The sequence below is a fragment of the Arachis ipaensis genome, chromosome B05 (assembly GCF_000816755.2).
Source record: "Arachis ipaensis cultivar K30076 chromosome B05, Araip1.1, whole genome shotgun sequence".
Taxonomy (NCBI): Eukaryota; Viridiplantae; Streptophyta; class Magnoliopsida; order Fabales; family Fabaceae; genus Arachis; species Arachis ipaensis.
Genome location: NC_029789.2, coordinates 143,494,501 through 143,509,516, shown reverse-complemented (window position 1 = coordinate 143,509,516; position 15,016 = coordinate 143,494,501). Strand labels below are relative to the sequence as shown.

At 31.7% G+C, this 15,016-nt stretch overlaps 2 protein-coding genes across 4 annotated transcripts in view; both read right to left on the bottom strand.

The window, feature by feature from the left end:
- The window catches only part of LOC107644622 (IRK-interacting protein), a 4,238-nt gene extending 3,747 nt beyond the window's left edge, over positions 1 to 491 (bottom strand). For 2 of the 3 annotated variants that reach the window (XM_016348517.2, XM_021103091.1), the window contains exon 1: positions 1 to 484. In XM_016348517.2, the coding sequence (XP_016204003.1) occupies positions 1 to 132 (132 nt within the window). In that variant the 5' untranslated portion in view covers positions 133 to 484. The other variant, XM_016348518.2, reaches the window with a different exon arrangement.
- Positions 1,378 to 6,189, bottom strand: LOC107644620 (beta-glucosidase 12). Its single transcript, XM_016348514.2, has 13 exons — positions 5,980 to 6,189; positions 5,079 to 5,148; positions 4,688 to 4,746; positions 4,527 to 4,602; positions 4,317 to 4,394; positions 4,125 to 4,212; positions 3,382 to 3,637; positions 3,150 to 3,265; positions 2,664 to 2,878; positions 2,391 to 2,422; positions 2,177 to 2,279; positions 1,941 to 2,049; positions 1,378 to 1,824 (listed from the first exon to the last, which is right to left on the bottom strand). Exons 1-13 carry the CDS (start codon positions 6,151 to 6,153, stop codon positions 1,638 to 1,640), a joined length of 1,563 nt encoding a protein of 520 aa, XP_016204000.1. The 5' UTR covers positions 6,154 to 6,189; the 3' UTR covers positions 1,378 to 1,637.

Here is a 15,016-nt window from a genome sequence, read left to right as displayed (position 1 = left end):
ATTGAGGCGGAGGGGTTTCCGGTTCCGGAGAGAACTCATCCGAAGGGTTTGGGTCGGGTTTGATGACAACGACTTTCTGGTCAGGGATGATTTCTTCGGCGGAATCGAGGAGGGAGAAACCGTCGGAGTCATCAGGAACGGTGCCGTTTTCGTCGGAGAAGAATTCGAAGGTTTTAGTCTTGAAGGCGAGTGCGAATTTCTGGAACATCTCGGAAATTTGCGGCGGTTTGTTGGAGGTGCCGTCCATTTCCGTCATTTCCTTTTCCGTTTGATTTCCCCTGTTTCTTTCTTTCTTTTTATTCGAAAGAAAGTTGAATAAGAAAAGAAGAACTGAAGAAGTGAGGTAGGGGTTTCGATAAATTGAACTGAATTGAATAAAATTGACACTAGTGAGTGTGAGTGCTTATTGACGCTGGCACGCTTCTGTTAGTTATTATTCTTTGGATGCCTTTGAAGGAATGGCATTGCCATGTCCCATGTGGGGGTTGGATCCATGATTTCCTCTCATTATTCATTAGCTTCTATGCTTTTTGCTTTTTGAAGACTTTGATTTGATTAAAGGAAAAAAAATTACTTTTAGTGAGGCAGTTTTGTTTTGTTCTTTTCTGGTTTCCCACTTTTTTCTAGGCTGCTTCTTAACGGTAAAATGCTCAAAGCACTCAAGAAATGAGAAAGATTAATCACTATTATAATTTCTATTAGCTATTGATAACATAGAAGGAAAATTTATCTAAAAGAAGAAATACTTTGCTAATTTTATTTTAATGTTCAACTTAATATACATTACTTTTTGTTTTTAAATTTTAGATATCATTTTTGAACTTTTAAATTTGTGAAATTTTTATTGGTTGATTATTAATTAATTTTCGTTGTTTATATTGTATAACCCGTAGATATCATTTTTAAGAAAAGCCAACTTGCATGCTTTAGTTTAACTGGCAATCAACTTTTATGTTGATGAAGAACTTTCAACAATGTTTGGCAGAGCAAGTTGCTTCTAAGTTACATAGTTGAAAAAGACAGAACAAGCACAAATGGGAGGATATTGGAGTAGCTGCATTTGATTTTGAGAAGCTGGATAAAATAGTTTACTCAATGGGTGTATGGTTTTGCCACGATTTACTCGTTGCTCGTCATCTGTTTGACGAAATGCCTGAAAAAAGATAATGTCATCTCTTGGAGTTACTGGATAGCTTTGCAATTTTCTGAAAAAGAATAATGGGGCACTCAGAATAGTGGAGCATGAAATAAAAGTTTCTGCATTGCATCCAAACTTGTGGTAAGTCAATGTTAATATACTCTCAGTGATTTCATAGCTGATTTTGATGTATTATATATTCCAATCTTCATAAAGTGTCGAGTTATCAATAAATTATTGAAAACAAGTATGCATAAAATGTTTTTCTAATTGGTTGTCTGCATAAGTGTTTAGCACAGGTTTCTTTCTTTCTTAGAAATATATATATAGAATTCAAACTTAACAAGAAACACAGCAATTGGAGTTATAAACACCAATTACATTTGTGTGTCTACATCTTTATTGAATAGAAATAAGCACGATAGTTGAGCTATACTGCTCACAGTTATCACATTTTATACTTTATCTAACACACATGATTAGTGAATTGTTCATGTCCTTAGCGCGAATCACCAACTTTCGTTTGCAGGAAATTCTTGAACCAAGTGGCCGAAAGTTTTGGATATCTTTTGAGGCCATTTTTGTAATCCACAAAGTAGATTCCAAACCTCACAGTGTAGCCATAATTCCATTCATAGTTGTCACTAAATGACCATGCAAAAAATCCTTTCACCCTCACCCCTTCCCTGCAATATTTAAAACCAGCAACATTAGAAATAATACTACACTAAACATATGTAAACAACAGATTAGTTAGGAAAAATTGAAAAACCTTATTACTAATTAATATTATAGCACTTACTTGATTGCCTTATGAACATAGTAGAGATGTTCATCATAGTAATCAATTCTAGTCCCATCTTTAAGGGCTTCCTTAAGTGGAATTGTTGGATCATTAACTTCATCTATACCTACATACATTAATCCATTGTTTTCCAGAAACATGAGGAAACAAATACTAATGTGAGATGAATATTTCATAATTGTATTATAAATAACATTTTAAAAAAGCATGAGTGTGTTGTTAATATGCATTACCATTTTCAGTTATGTAGATCACAGGGTTGTTGTACTTTTTCTTGGTGTACAGCAGAAGTTCACGAATTCCTCTTGGATAAACAGACAACCAGCTTGAAGCAGCCTGAGATTGTATATAAGAGGTTTGTTTTCTTCATTTAGCCAGAATAATAACTGAAGTGAAGAATTGATATGTTGTTACAACTGCAAATAAAGTGAATATAAATTCACTTACAGGTGGACCAATAGGTATTCCGTGACGCTTGTCTGTTGCAAAAACAAAAAAAAATAATCTTGCATCAATTAACATTTATAAATAAATATCATGAATTGACCAATTGTAGAGTTCTATGTTTCTTCAAAATCAAATGGGTTAGAATTAATAAATGTATGAAAACGATAGCATCGTTGATTACAGTATTCCTTCCATTTTATAGTCGTTTCGAGTATAAAATGGAAGAACTGGTATTAATTTAAGATATGATAATTTCGTAAAACATGTTCTTACTTGTAAGATTAGCTAGAGAATCAGTGAGGTAGCTAGGGTTGGCATTTATGTCTGGAGCATTAGTAGCATAATAGGAGGTGTAGTAGTTTAATCCAATAAAATCAAAGGACCTTCTTACAAGCCTTGATTCATATGAAGAGAACTTTGGTAATCGATTTCCCACCAGATACACCATAGAACTTGGGTAATGTCCTGTTGTCAATGGCTCCATAAACCTACAATTTCATTCATTGAATAAGCTCTCATAGTACACTGAATTTAATGACAAAATAAATTGCTTTAATTTTACTCTAATTCATTAATTACTTGTCATGTTCTTTATTTTCTCAACCACTCATTTTTGTGGTCATCTTTACGAATCTTATAACCACTACAAAGCTCATGTGACATGCTAGTGTGGAACCAATACATTAGAGCAAGAAATTATAGTTAACTTCCACAAATGAGTTTGCATTTCATAAAGAATTTATAATTATAATTTTATACCATCCAAGCATGAAATCAAGGCTTCTCTGTGCAGCACTACGATCCGATATAGTATTACTAAGTGGCACCATCCAGTGACAATTTAGTGTAATTCCTATCTTGCCCCCCTGAAATCTCTGTGTAGACAAAAGAAATGAAGGTTAGATTTGGTCCCAATATCAAGAGAGATCCATTCAAAGGGACATGGAGACACAAACTTATTTATTTTCATCGTACAAATATATCATGAAACCTGATATCTAGTCCGGTAGATGTTAACGGCAGCTGCATGAGCTAATAACATATGGTGTGCCACATTATAGGGTTCGGTCGCGGAATCTCCGCAGGTGCAGTTAAGGTTCTGCCAAGATGAACACCTTCCCGGTGCAAAACTCCCTATTGCATAGCCATGCTTGCTGAATGCCCATGGTTCGTTCAACGTACTCCAATGCTGCACTCTGTCTCCAAATTCCTCAAAGCAAAGCTTAGCATAGTCTCGAAAATCGTCCCTATATAGTGTGAGAGATGTAAATTTGGAGATCGTGTGATCTTTAAGACTGTGTTTGTTTATAGGCATATTGAGACAGAGACACAAAATCGTTTTTGGCAGATGATACTGTGTTCAGAGACACTGAATTAGTGTATTTTGTATTTATCTTGATAGGAAAGACACGAAACACTAACAAGAGACACAATTTTTTTCTTTCATTATTCTTGTTAGTTTTTTATAATTATATTTTTTATTATTATATATTTTTTTTAATTTTTTGAATGAAAAAAATAATAATAAATTAAAATTTCATAATTTATTCTAATTTATCACTAAACAAAATATAAGAACACTAATATTTATGTCTCTGTCTTGTTCTCCGTATCTTATTTTGAAAACCGAAGGCAACTTAAGAAACGAATTTGATCATTAACTCATAAATAAAATGAATACTCAAGGCGTGTTGATGAATATTTTTAATGTAAGGTAAAAGATATGTAAATTACACTATCTTAAGGCTTAAAAAGCCACCATATTCTTCTTCCAAGGTTTGAGGAACGTCCCAATGAAAAATGGTCACAAAGGGTTTAAGACCTGCAATGAGTTACCAAAAGTTGCTATACTTGTATTAAGTATAAATTAGTGCAAAAACAAATAATTACATAATTAAAATATAAATAGTAATGTAGGGCCATGACCTTTGTCTTTAAGCTCATTGATGAGGTTATTGTAATAGTTGATTCCTTCTGTGTTCACACCTCCACTAACCCGTCCCTCTGAAATTAATTAGCCAATTAATCTAACTTAATTAAATTAATAACACTCAATTTACACAAAGACAATGTTTTTAAGGGAAATTGTAATTAATAATTTGCAAAACAATTAGTGTACGTAATATTGTACTTTACTTGGTAGTATCCTGGACCAAGAGATGGAGAATCGATAAGCATCCATGTTCATATCCTTCATGAGCTTAATATCTTCCTGCATATATAATCAATAGTATTTTTGAGAAGAATCTCTCCTATTTTCTTGATTAATATTTTTGTTGTTCAATTTATTACAGCACCTTGTAACGATGATATTCATCGACGGATACATCTCCATTACTTCTGTCTTGTATCTTATCTATCATGTATTAAGCACAATGCAATAATTAATATATAACTTAGCACATGCAAGATAGAACTCATATATAACTCATAATATTTTTTTAATTGATAAATTTATTTAAATAAAAAATGTAATTGCTGAGCATAATGTAATTTACAACTTAGCACATGCAAAATGGAACTCAGCCACTTTTTCTTTTTTTTACAATAAACAATTTTATATAAATAAAATAGAGGACACCTTTTTTTAATTAAACATGCACACAAAAAACAAGAAAAAAAAACAAAAAAATTGAACCCATAAGCCATAAGACATTGAAATTGCTACAAACTAATAAATCAGAAGACCTGGATAACTATGAGTGAAATCATCCCAATTACTTGGTCCTCTGCCACCTTCATTTACTGCGCCTTCAACCTGAAATTGTGCATAAATATATTCTATATTAGAAAAATACTATTTGTACACCAAAATCAGCCACCAATGTATTTATGTATAAATATATGTGTGGTTTAATTTATTTTTAATGTGTATTTATATCTAACATGTATTTTATACTGGTGGCTAATTTTGGTGTACACGTAGTATAACCCATTCTATTAATACGTGCGTACAAACATTTTTTCCCCCTTCAGTACATATATGAAATGTTAAATAAGTTACAATAACACTAGTTATGTTAATTATATTAGAGTCACAGATAATTCTAAGCTTTTTAAATACTTAAAAAAAAATTTTGATAGATCATCCACAAAGTGATTCTCATAATGTCTAGTGCAGAAATCAAATTCAGATTTTTTTTTTCTTATCATTGTATGATCCAAGCTAAGACCATCTTAAAATATATGACAACACATGAAAAAATGTATCATGGAGGTAATTATTCCGGTATCTTTCAAAAATAAGAGTAAACTATACTTTTTTATATATTAGCACATAAAATATGCCTAATTATACATATTGAACATATAAGATAAATCTCTTTACTATTTTATTTAAATATTTCAATTTTTATAGGATTATAAAATTTGAAAAATACTTGTGTAATCTAAGAATATATTATTTAATGCATGTTTTAAAAGTTTATTTTTATCCAAACTTTCACTATGTGTTGTAGTAATTAAATGTCTGATTATTTCATACATTAAACAAGTGTAAATAAAACATACCTATTATTATACAATAATATATGAATTTCAGAAGAGCACTGAAGATTAAACAATTGTTTAAATAGAATGCATTGCATACCTGGTATGCAGATGAACCTGACCCAAAAATGAAATCAGGTGGAAAACTTGTTCGGCCAAAATATTCAGTAGTAGTAGTAAGAGTGCTGTTGAATATAATTTCATCAGCTTGAATGGTTGTTAAGCTAAGAAGCAATAAAACACCAAGGAGATGATGGGCATTAATGAATGCCATAACTTTTTTTTTTTTTCACTTCTAAGAAGAATGGTACAAATGAAAGGAAAAATAAAAACAAAAGAAGGAAGGAAAAAGAAAAACAAAGCCAAGTTAATTGACTGAATTTCTATCTAAACATATTATGAAGTGACAAAACTTAGCTTATTCTAAGGCTCAAGTCATCATTTCACATCTTCTTTCGCATTTAAAATCGCATGTTTATTGTTTAGCCATTTCACATACGTGCAATGAGCTGTTTTCTTTATGAAATAATAATCTTGCATGACCCATATAACATTTATTATTGTGTCATATACATTCCGGTACATTTAGATTTTAGATTACGTTTATTTACAAAAGATAAGACATTGAGACATAGACATAAAAATATAAAATCGTATTTGACAGATAAAATATGAATAGAAATATTGTGTTCAGAGACATAAAATTAGTATATTTTGTGTTCATCCTAAAAAAAATACAGAAATACTAATAAAAAATATAACTTATTTTTTATTTTTTTTATTATTTTTTTTAAATTTTTATAATTATATTTTTCTTCTCAAAATTTTTGAATGAAAATAAATTAGATTTTCATAATTTGTTTTATTTTATCACCAAATAAAATACAAGGACACTAAATTCTATGTCTTTCTTGTCTTGTTTTCACAAACAAACGCAACCTTAATTCTCATAATCCCACCCCACATCTCCTCCCAAATAAATTAAATTTTTATAATTTGATCTAATTTATCACTAAACAAAATACAAAAACACAAATTTTTGTGTTTCTATCTATTATGTCTTATTCTTAGTATCTTGTCTTATCTTGTTTTCAGAAACAAATGTACCCTTAAGTCATTAAGTGAGTTTTCTTATGTTTTATATGATATATCTCCCCCTAAATTATTCTTTATGGGTTTCACATTTTTTTAAAATATAAGTATTCATAAAAAACTCATAGAATTTTCTATATATATTACAGATCATCTCATTATAATAAGGATCTACTGTTGAAATTTTTTGAAAAAAGAAAAAGAAAAAAGTTCAAAATTCATTTATACTATTATTGTCTTGTCTACTTTGAAACCAAAAACGAAATGAGATATTTGCAAATATTATATATTGTTGGTTTTTTTTAGATTCTAAAAAGAGTTGAATAAAGATTGTTTTAGAATTTGACTTCTTTTGGCCAAAGTGAAGTAAATAAGATTATGCGAGAGATTATTTTTGTTTATTTTATAAAATGCGTAAAATAGAGTAATGAATGAAAAGAAGATTTACAAAATTATATATCTTATATATATAGTAGTTCAGCTTTTAAGTACAATGAGATTTATAATTAATCTCTATTCTATTACAAATATAATAAATTTTTTACTATAACTATATCAATTACAACAACTAATTCCGATGAGATAAAATCCAAGAGTTTAAGCCAAACTCCCTAATCAAGTGAGAGTTTGAATTATCGTTGGATTTTTTAGCAGAAATTTTCGACAATAATATAATTAATATTGATCTTTTTAAATAAAACGCAGCGTTTTAAACTCACAACGATCTTCGCATTATTGTTGAATTTTGCATCAGTCTCCAACCATAAAATTAAATTTGAGTCAATATTTTTTGGAAATTTAATTTTTCACCTTATCGTCAGACAATCTAATAGAAATTCTAATAATAAATTTCATAAAAAAAAAATTAACAGTAATTCTGATGGTTTCAAGCGTATTTTTAGTAATGCAAGATTTGTCACAACATATTCAAATTAAGCATGTTTTACCACTAAACTTGAACCAAACTTAGCAATTTTTTCTTAAGTGCGAACCCAAAACTTAACAAAGAAAAAATTGGAAGAACTATATCCATGTTTATACCTACAAAAATATTATTACAGATAAAGTATTAAATTGGTCTCCTATGTTTAGGCGTAATCTTGTTTTGGTCTTTAAGATTTAAAGTGTTCTATTTGAATCTAAAAAAAATTTCATTTAGCTTCAATATATCTCTATTGTGAGGTCAAAGTTATATAATTAACGGAATATCCTACATGACAGCAGTACAAGAATAAGATCGATAATATGGAGAACAAATACAAATTCTAGAGGCACAAAATCAACCGTGAATGTATTAATACATTTATTTGTCATTCTCCTTAGTTCTATAAAAAATATTTTATTTAAATTGTAAGAAAAATGATAAATAAATATATTGATGCATTCACAGTTGATATTGTGCTTCTAAAGTTTGTACTTGTTCTCCAAATTATCGACTTTGTTCTTGTAATGCTGTCATGTATGACATTCTGTTAATTATTTAACTTTGACCTCACGATGAGATTACATTGAAACTAAATGAAACTTTTTTGGATTCAAATAGAACATTTTAAACTTTAAGGACCAAAACAGAATTATGCTCAAACATAAATGACCAATTTAATACTTTATCCTTAAAAACAATTGAAACACAGATTTTATAGCCTTTTTCAACTTATCTCTCTTGTATTTTTTTTTTTTCACTCTTGGCTTGCATTGATTCTTCAAATAAACATTTTTTAACCTTTTTTAATACAAAAGAGATAGACTTTAAAAACAAAATAATTCAATGAAAAGATAAGACATTCTACGACCATCTTTTCTTAATAAGAGAGAATGATTGATATTTTCTTTGTAAGTACGAGGAAGAAAAAAATAGTGTCAAAAAAAAATATTTAATGAAGATACTTTTCTTTTTCTTACATTTTAACTTTGGAAGAATGCCAATTATATATATAAAAAGAAAAAGGCCGAATTTTCAAAATTGAAATTTTACACGTCCTCAAATTTTGAATCCATTACTGCATGCATGGATTATCTCGCATGAACATTTCTAAATTTCTGTTCATTGTAGAATCATCGAATTTATTGGCCTTGCTCCTTTTACTTTTACCAAGTGTATGTACTGCTCTGATTTCCTCATTGTTCTTTCTTATAATTGGTACGTACCATAATTTGGTACAAATCTTTTCTTTTCCTTCAAATTAGTTATGATGCAATGATATTATTTTTTTTAGTAAACTATCGTTTCTATTCACGAAAGTTGAAAACGTTAATACATTTATTCATAAAAAAGAAAGTTTTCATTTATATCTTTGAAACGTGGGTTCCACACAACAAAATTATTCAAATACTAAAAAATCATCTAAAAATTTCAAATTACCCTTATCATTATCTGCATCATAATATTTTTGTCTCTCTCTTTTATATATATATGAGATAAGTCTCAAAGTGGTCCCTGAAGTTACTGTCGAACCTCATAGTAATCCCTGAAGTTAAAAATTACTCATATTCATCCCTGAAGTTGCACTCCGAAACTCAAAGTCGTCCTTCCGACTAATTTCGTCCAACTGGCGCAACCGGAAAGCTGACTTGGACTCGTTGGTGACACGCTGTTAGCACAACAGCTAGCTGACGTGGCGACGTAAACTATTTTGATTCAATTTGATGGTCCCTAAATTAAGGTTAAAAACCCTAACCCCCAATTGACTCTCTTCTCCTCTTTTCTCCATTGCACACTCTCTTCTCCTCTCTTCTCCATCGCAGCAGAGGTGACTCTCCTCTACAGTGTCTTCTCCATCTTCGAAAACCACACGTTATGGCTAGCGCGAGCAATGCAGCTGGGAGCTCCAATAACCCACGATCATTTGGAAGCATCATGAGGAGAATGAATAGAAATAGAGATGCGCATCTGCCAGAATAGTGTGGGTGCGGGTCGAGACTAGTGTTGCGATGGTCAGCGACGGATTCTAATCTAGGAAAACCGTTCGTGGGTTGCCCAAACTACAATGTAAGTGTTTGATACTGTTGTTTGCTGTAATTCTGGATGTAAAGTTGGTTGATTCACTTTCCTGGGTGCAGACTACAGGTAAGAGGTGGTGTGAGTTGTTTCTGTGGGTGGATAAAATTCTGGAAGAAGATGCGGTAACATGTGATGGTAGAACAAACTCTTCAAATGACAACAAAGAATAGAGGATGAAGATTAGATTCTGAAGTTAGAGTTCTCAAAATGGGGGGAGGGGGGAATTTTGCTGTTTACATGTATGCTGCTACTACTGATTACAGTTGTTATGATTGTCTTAAGGTTGGATAGGCAACAGAGTCAATTATTTTAGCAAAAAAATATGTGACATGGGATATGCATATGTTGTTCTGTTCATGTACTTGTACCTGTCCTTTTGGTTGAAAGAAATGCAGATTAAACTGTTTGACATGACTGTGTAAGAATAATTTGAAATTTGAATAAACAAGAGGTTATATGTAAATAATTGTTCCTACACTACTAATGGATTCATCTAATGGAATTAATCTTAATTGCATATTAGAGACCAAGAAAAAAAATCTGCCACAACTCAATTCAAGGGAGTCATAATACATATTCATATATTCATAATGCAGAAAATATATTTAAAATAGGTATTACAGAGTCAGGGCAATATTCAACAAGTATATCAAATTTCTCAACATATTGAGAACACAAGTTTTGAACACTAAAATTTTCAACACTGGGTTCAAAATTCAGAAAGCACGCTGCTTCATCAAAATAGATAAATAAAATAATCTTCTCCTAAACGTAATAATCCTAGTCTTCATTTTTTGTTTCTGGGTGGTCTAAATACAAGGTTGGGAACAAACTTCATGAAGTTAGCAAGCCTTGTAACGGTCCCCTGTGATGCACCTTGCATAGGATGAGACGGATGATTTGTTGCGGGTTAACTGGTTGCTGGTTGGGTAGTTGCTGCTTGATTGTTGCTTCCTGGAGTTGCCTTTTCTTGTTTGGAGGACTTCCTTTTGGGAGGGAGTTTTGGTGGCCTCACAGGAGAAGGCAAAACCTATTAGTGAAGACATGTAAAATAGTTAGTAAAAGTGCATAAGAACATGCACATAATAAAATGAATGTCATCTAATTTTTTGAACCTATTGAGAGTCATCAGTTTGTGACAAGGGTGGTTGACTGAGTTCAAGCTGAATTTTGGTGGGGGTTGTGGGACAAGGGTGGTTTCACCACCATTAGCAGCAAGGGGTTGGGCAGCAGCAGCCTCTGCAGCAACAGCAGCATCCTCATTAGCAGCTCTGGAGTTACATAAGTGACATCAGAATGGTCCCTTCAGTTTTATAAGTGACATAAAAATGGTCCCTATTCTTTACATACAAATCAGTTCATTATATACACAACAGTTCATCAAGTATTAGTCCATCTACTAAGTAAAGCAGTAGTTCATTGTATACACAGCAGTTCATTATATAAGCAGTGATCCAACTACCCTGTAATGAATATCTTCTCACTTATTCTATTATCACAGCAGCCAATACTAATTATACAACAACAAATAAATTTTTAAAACGTACTTTCTGCTTATCTGATATGAAACAGAGCTTATTTTGCTTATAATCTCCCAAGTCTTCATGAAGTAATTTCAAGAACCACCTCCAGTTTTTAGTATTTTCAACAGGGACAATTGCATATACAATCACATACATATGATTCTCTGCATATCTAATATGAAACAGAGCTTGTTTTGCTTATAATCATATTCTTCGTTGTCATTTGAAGAGCTTGTTCTACCATCACATGTTACCGCATCTTCTTCCAGAATTTTATCCACCCACAGAAACAACCCACACCACCTCTTACCTGCAGTCTGCACCTTGGAAAGTGAATCAACCAAGTTTACATCCAGAATACAGCAAACAATAGTATCAAACACTTACATTGTAGTTTGGGCAAGCCACAAACGGTCTCTCTGGATTAGAATCTGTCGCTGACCATTACGACACTGGTCTCAACCCGCACTCACACCATTCTGGAAGACGTGCATCTCTGTTTCTATTCATTCTCCTCACGATGCTTCCAAATGATCGTGGGTTGTTGGAGCTCCCAGCTGCATTGCTCGCGCTAGCTATCGTGTGGTTTTTGAAGATGGAGAAGACACTGTAGGAGAAGCAATAGAGGAGAGTCACCTCTAGTGCGATGGAGAAGAGAGGAGAAGAGAGTCAATTGGGGGTTAGGGTTTTTAACCTCAATTTAGGGACCAAATTGAGTCAAAACAGTTTACGTCGCCACGTCAGCTAGCCGTTGTGCTGACAGCGTGTCACCAACGAGTCCAGGTCAGCTTTCCGGTTGCGCCAGCTGGACGAAATTGACTGGAAGGACGAGTTTGAGTTCCAGAGTGTAACTTCAGGGATGAATATGAGTAATTTTTAACTTCAGGAATCACTATGAGACTCGAGGGTAACTTCAGGGACCACTTTGAGACTTATCTCATGTTCAACACTTAAATTAATTTTATTACCTACACACCTTACCAGATGCTTCCATTTAATTATTGTATTTACTACTTTGACTTTTCCATTCTTCTCTCCCATTCCTTTTAACCCAAAAAAGAGAACTGTAAAATTTCTTCCCCGTTCAAAATTGCTTCTTCATCTGTTAGCCATTCTAGCTCATTTGCTCGCATGCATCATTGTTTTAACAAAAGGTGAGTTGGCTAACCATTTTTGAAACATGCGTATTGTTACAATAGAAACATCAACAACATTAGCAGAATATATCAAATGGAAAAGAACCAAAAATCAATTGAGCCGGTACAACCACATCATCGCAGAAAAAATAAATCCAAAGCCACAAATTCAATTCGCAAAATATAAATTCACCATTTCGTCTCTGCTCCTTTTCACATTTTCTAACAATAACAACATTAGCAACAATGAAAAAAGGGTAACAGAATGAAAATGAGAAAAGAGGTGGAGAAGAAGGTATAGTAGTGATGATTGTGGGTCTCTTGGCCGCTACAGTAGCGTTAGGAGAGACTACAGTAGCGTTAGGAGAGACTGGCGATGGAAGTCCATTATGAAAATTAAAGGGGTGAGAATGAAAAAAATAAAAAAAAGGAGTGTGAAAAGAGGGAGAAGGGAGAATGATAGTAATAATGGTGAAGATAATGGTAATTTAAAATTTATAGGTGATTTTTTAGTGTTTGAATAATTTTATTGTGTAGAACTCATATTTTATGGGTATAAATGGTGATTTCTTTCTTCTATGGATAGATTTCAACTTTTATAGATAAAAATAATAGTTTACTCTTCTTTCTTTCTTTGGCTTTGATCCACGTAATAGCTAATAGAAGAATATACCTTTTATATATCGATTAAAGAATAGATTAGGGGTGGCAATGGGTAGGGTAGGGTAGGGTTTGGATCCAACCCTAACCCTACCCGCGGGTTGAGAATATCTCAACTCTAACCCTACCCGCTCTTAACCCGCGGGTACCCGACCCTACCCGCGGGTTACAAAAAATATATAACATTATTATACAACTTGATGGTAATTTAAAATAGAACTGATTTTTATATTAAAAAAATATTAAATTACCAATTAATGATTTTCTTTTAATGGTTAAGGATCTTTTGCATTTAGTGAGAGGTCTTTGATTCAACATCCACTTAAAACATATTTTTATATAAGTATATAAAATAAACATATATAGAGTGCGGGTTGGTCGGGTAGGATTGATGCTCAACCCGCACCCTACCCGACCCGCACGAGAACCCTACCCGCACCCTACCCTACCCACTGCGGATCGGGTTGGGTACCCGCGAGTAGAGTACATATTGTCACCCCTAGAATAGATACTACAAAATTCTTGACATATCGTAAAGGTTTTAAATTGGATAGTGACAATTTTTTACTACCGCAAAACAGATAATAGTAATTTGTGAGCTGCTCTAAGATAAAACACTGCTAAATCACTATATTGAAATTGCAACACTTACACATCAAAATAAATTAATAATTTAAACTATTAAGTCATGATCTAAATAATATTTATCATCATTAATTATGGTTAATTTAACTCTAAATTTAACATTTGTATATTAGATCTTAGATCAATTATTGTTTATGCGTTTTTCACACTCTTTAAATAAGTGTATCTGACAATAAATTCTTAGAATTGTGTTGATATACTTTATAAAAACTATTCACTTAATTTTAGAAAAAATTATTAATACATAGATCAGAATAAGAAACCATTCATTTATACTATTGTCTTATGTTTTAAACCAAAAGGAAAATGAGACATTTGTAGATATTATTTATATAAAACTTAATTTTAATACAACATCAGTTTAAAAAAAAAATTACAATTGCACTATTTATTATAAAAGTATTTATTGTAACTCTTGTAATTTGTAGCAATCAAATAGTCATTAATGATAATTTTAATGATGTGAAATTGATGTAAAATTTTATCTAATAACTCACTTTTTTTTGCTGATTATATACTGGACAGAATTTAAAAAAATTACTTGTTCCTACAAACTTTTTCTTAACGTAAATCGGCTATTATGTCTGCAATAAAATATGTAAACAACTTTTTCCTTTTCAAATATCGTGCTTGGAGGGTCCATTTCCTATCTATGACTTTAATTGGGAGGCAACCTAACAAACAAGGATCCGTATTGGGAGCATATGTGTCATCGTCATGCATAGTATGCAAATAAATTAGTTTTAGGTGGAAACTCAGGTGCAGTCGACTTCACATGAAGTTGATAGTCGACTGCACCTGAATTTTCACTTTAGTTTGAACTCTCAACTTATTTTCACATGTTCTCAAGCTTTCTGTAATTATAAAATATAAATTATTGGTGAAATTAAACTTATTTCATTAATAAAGAGATTTGTTATTTTGACAACCCTCTTAACCAAACATCAACTACATACAACATATATAGTTTCTACTACATAAAAAAAAAGACGAAGAAAAATTAACAAAGGACAAAAGTTACAAAATATTGAGCGTACGTATTTGTATCTTGGAGTTATCATGTTATAAATTAGTAAGATT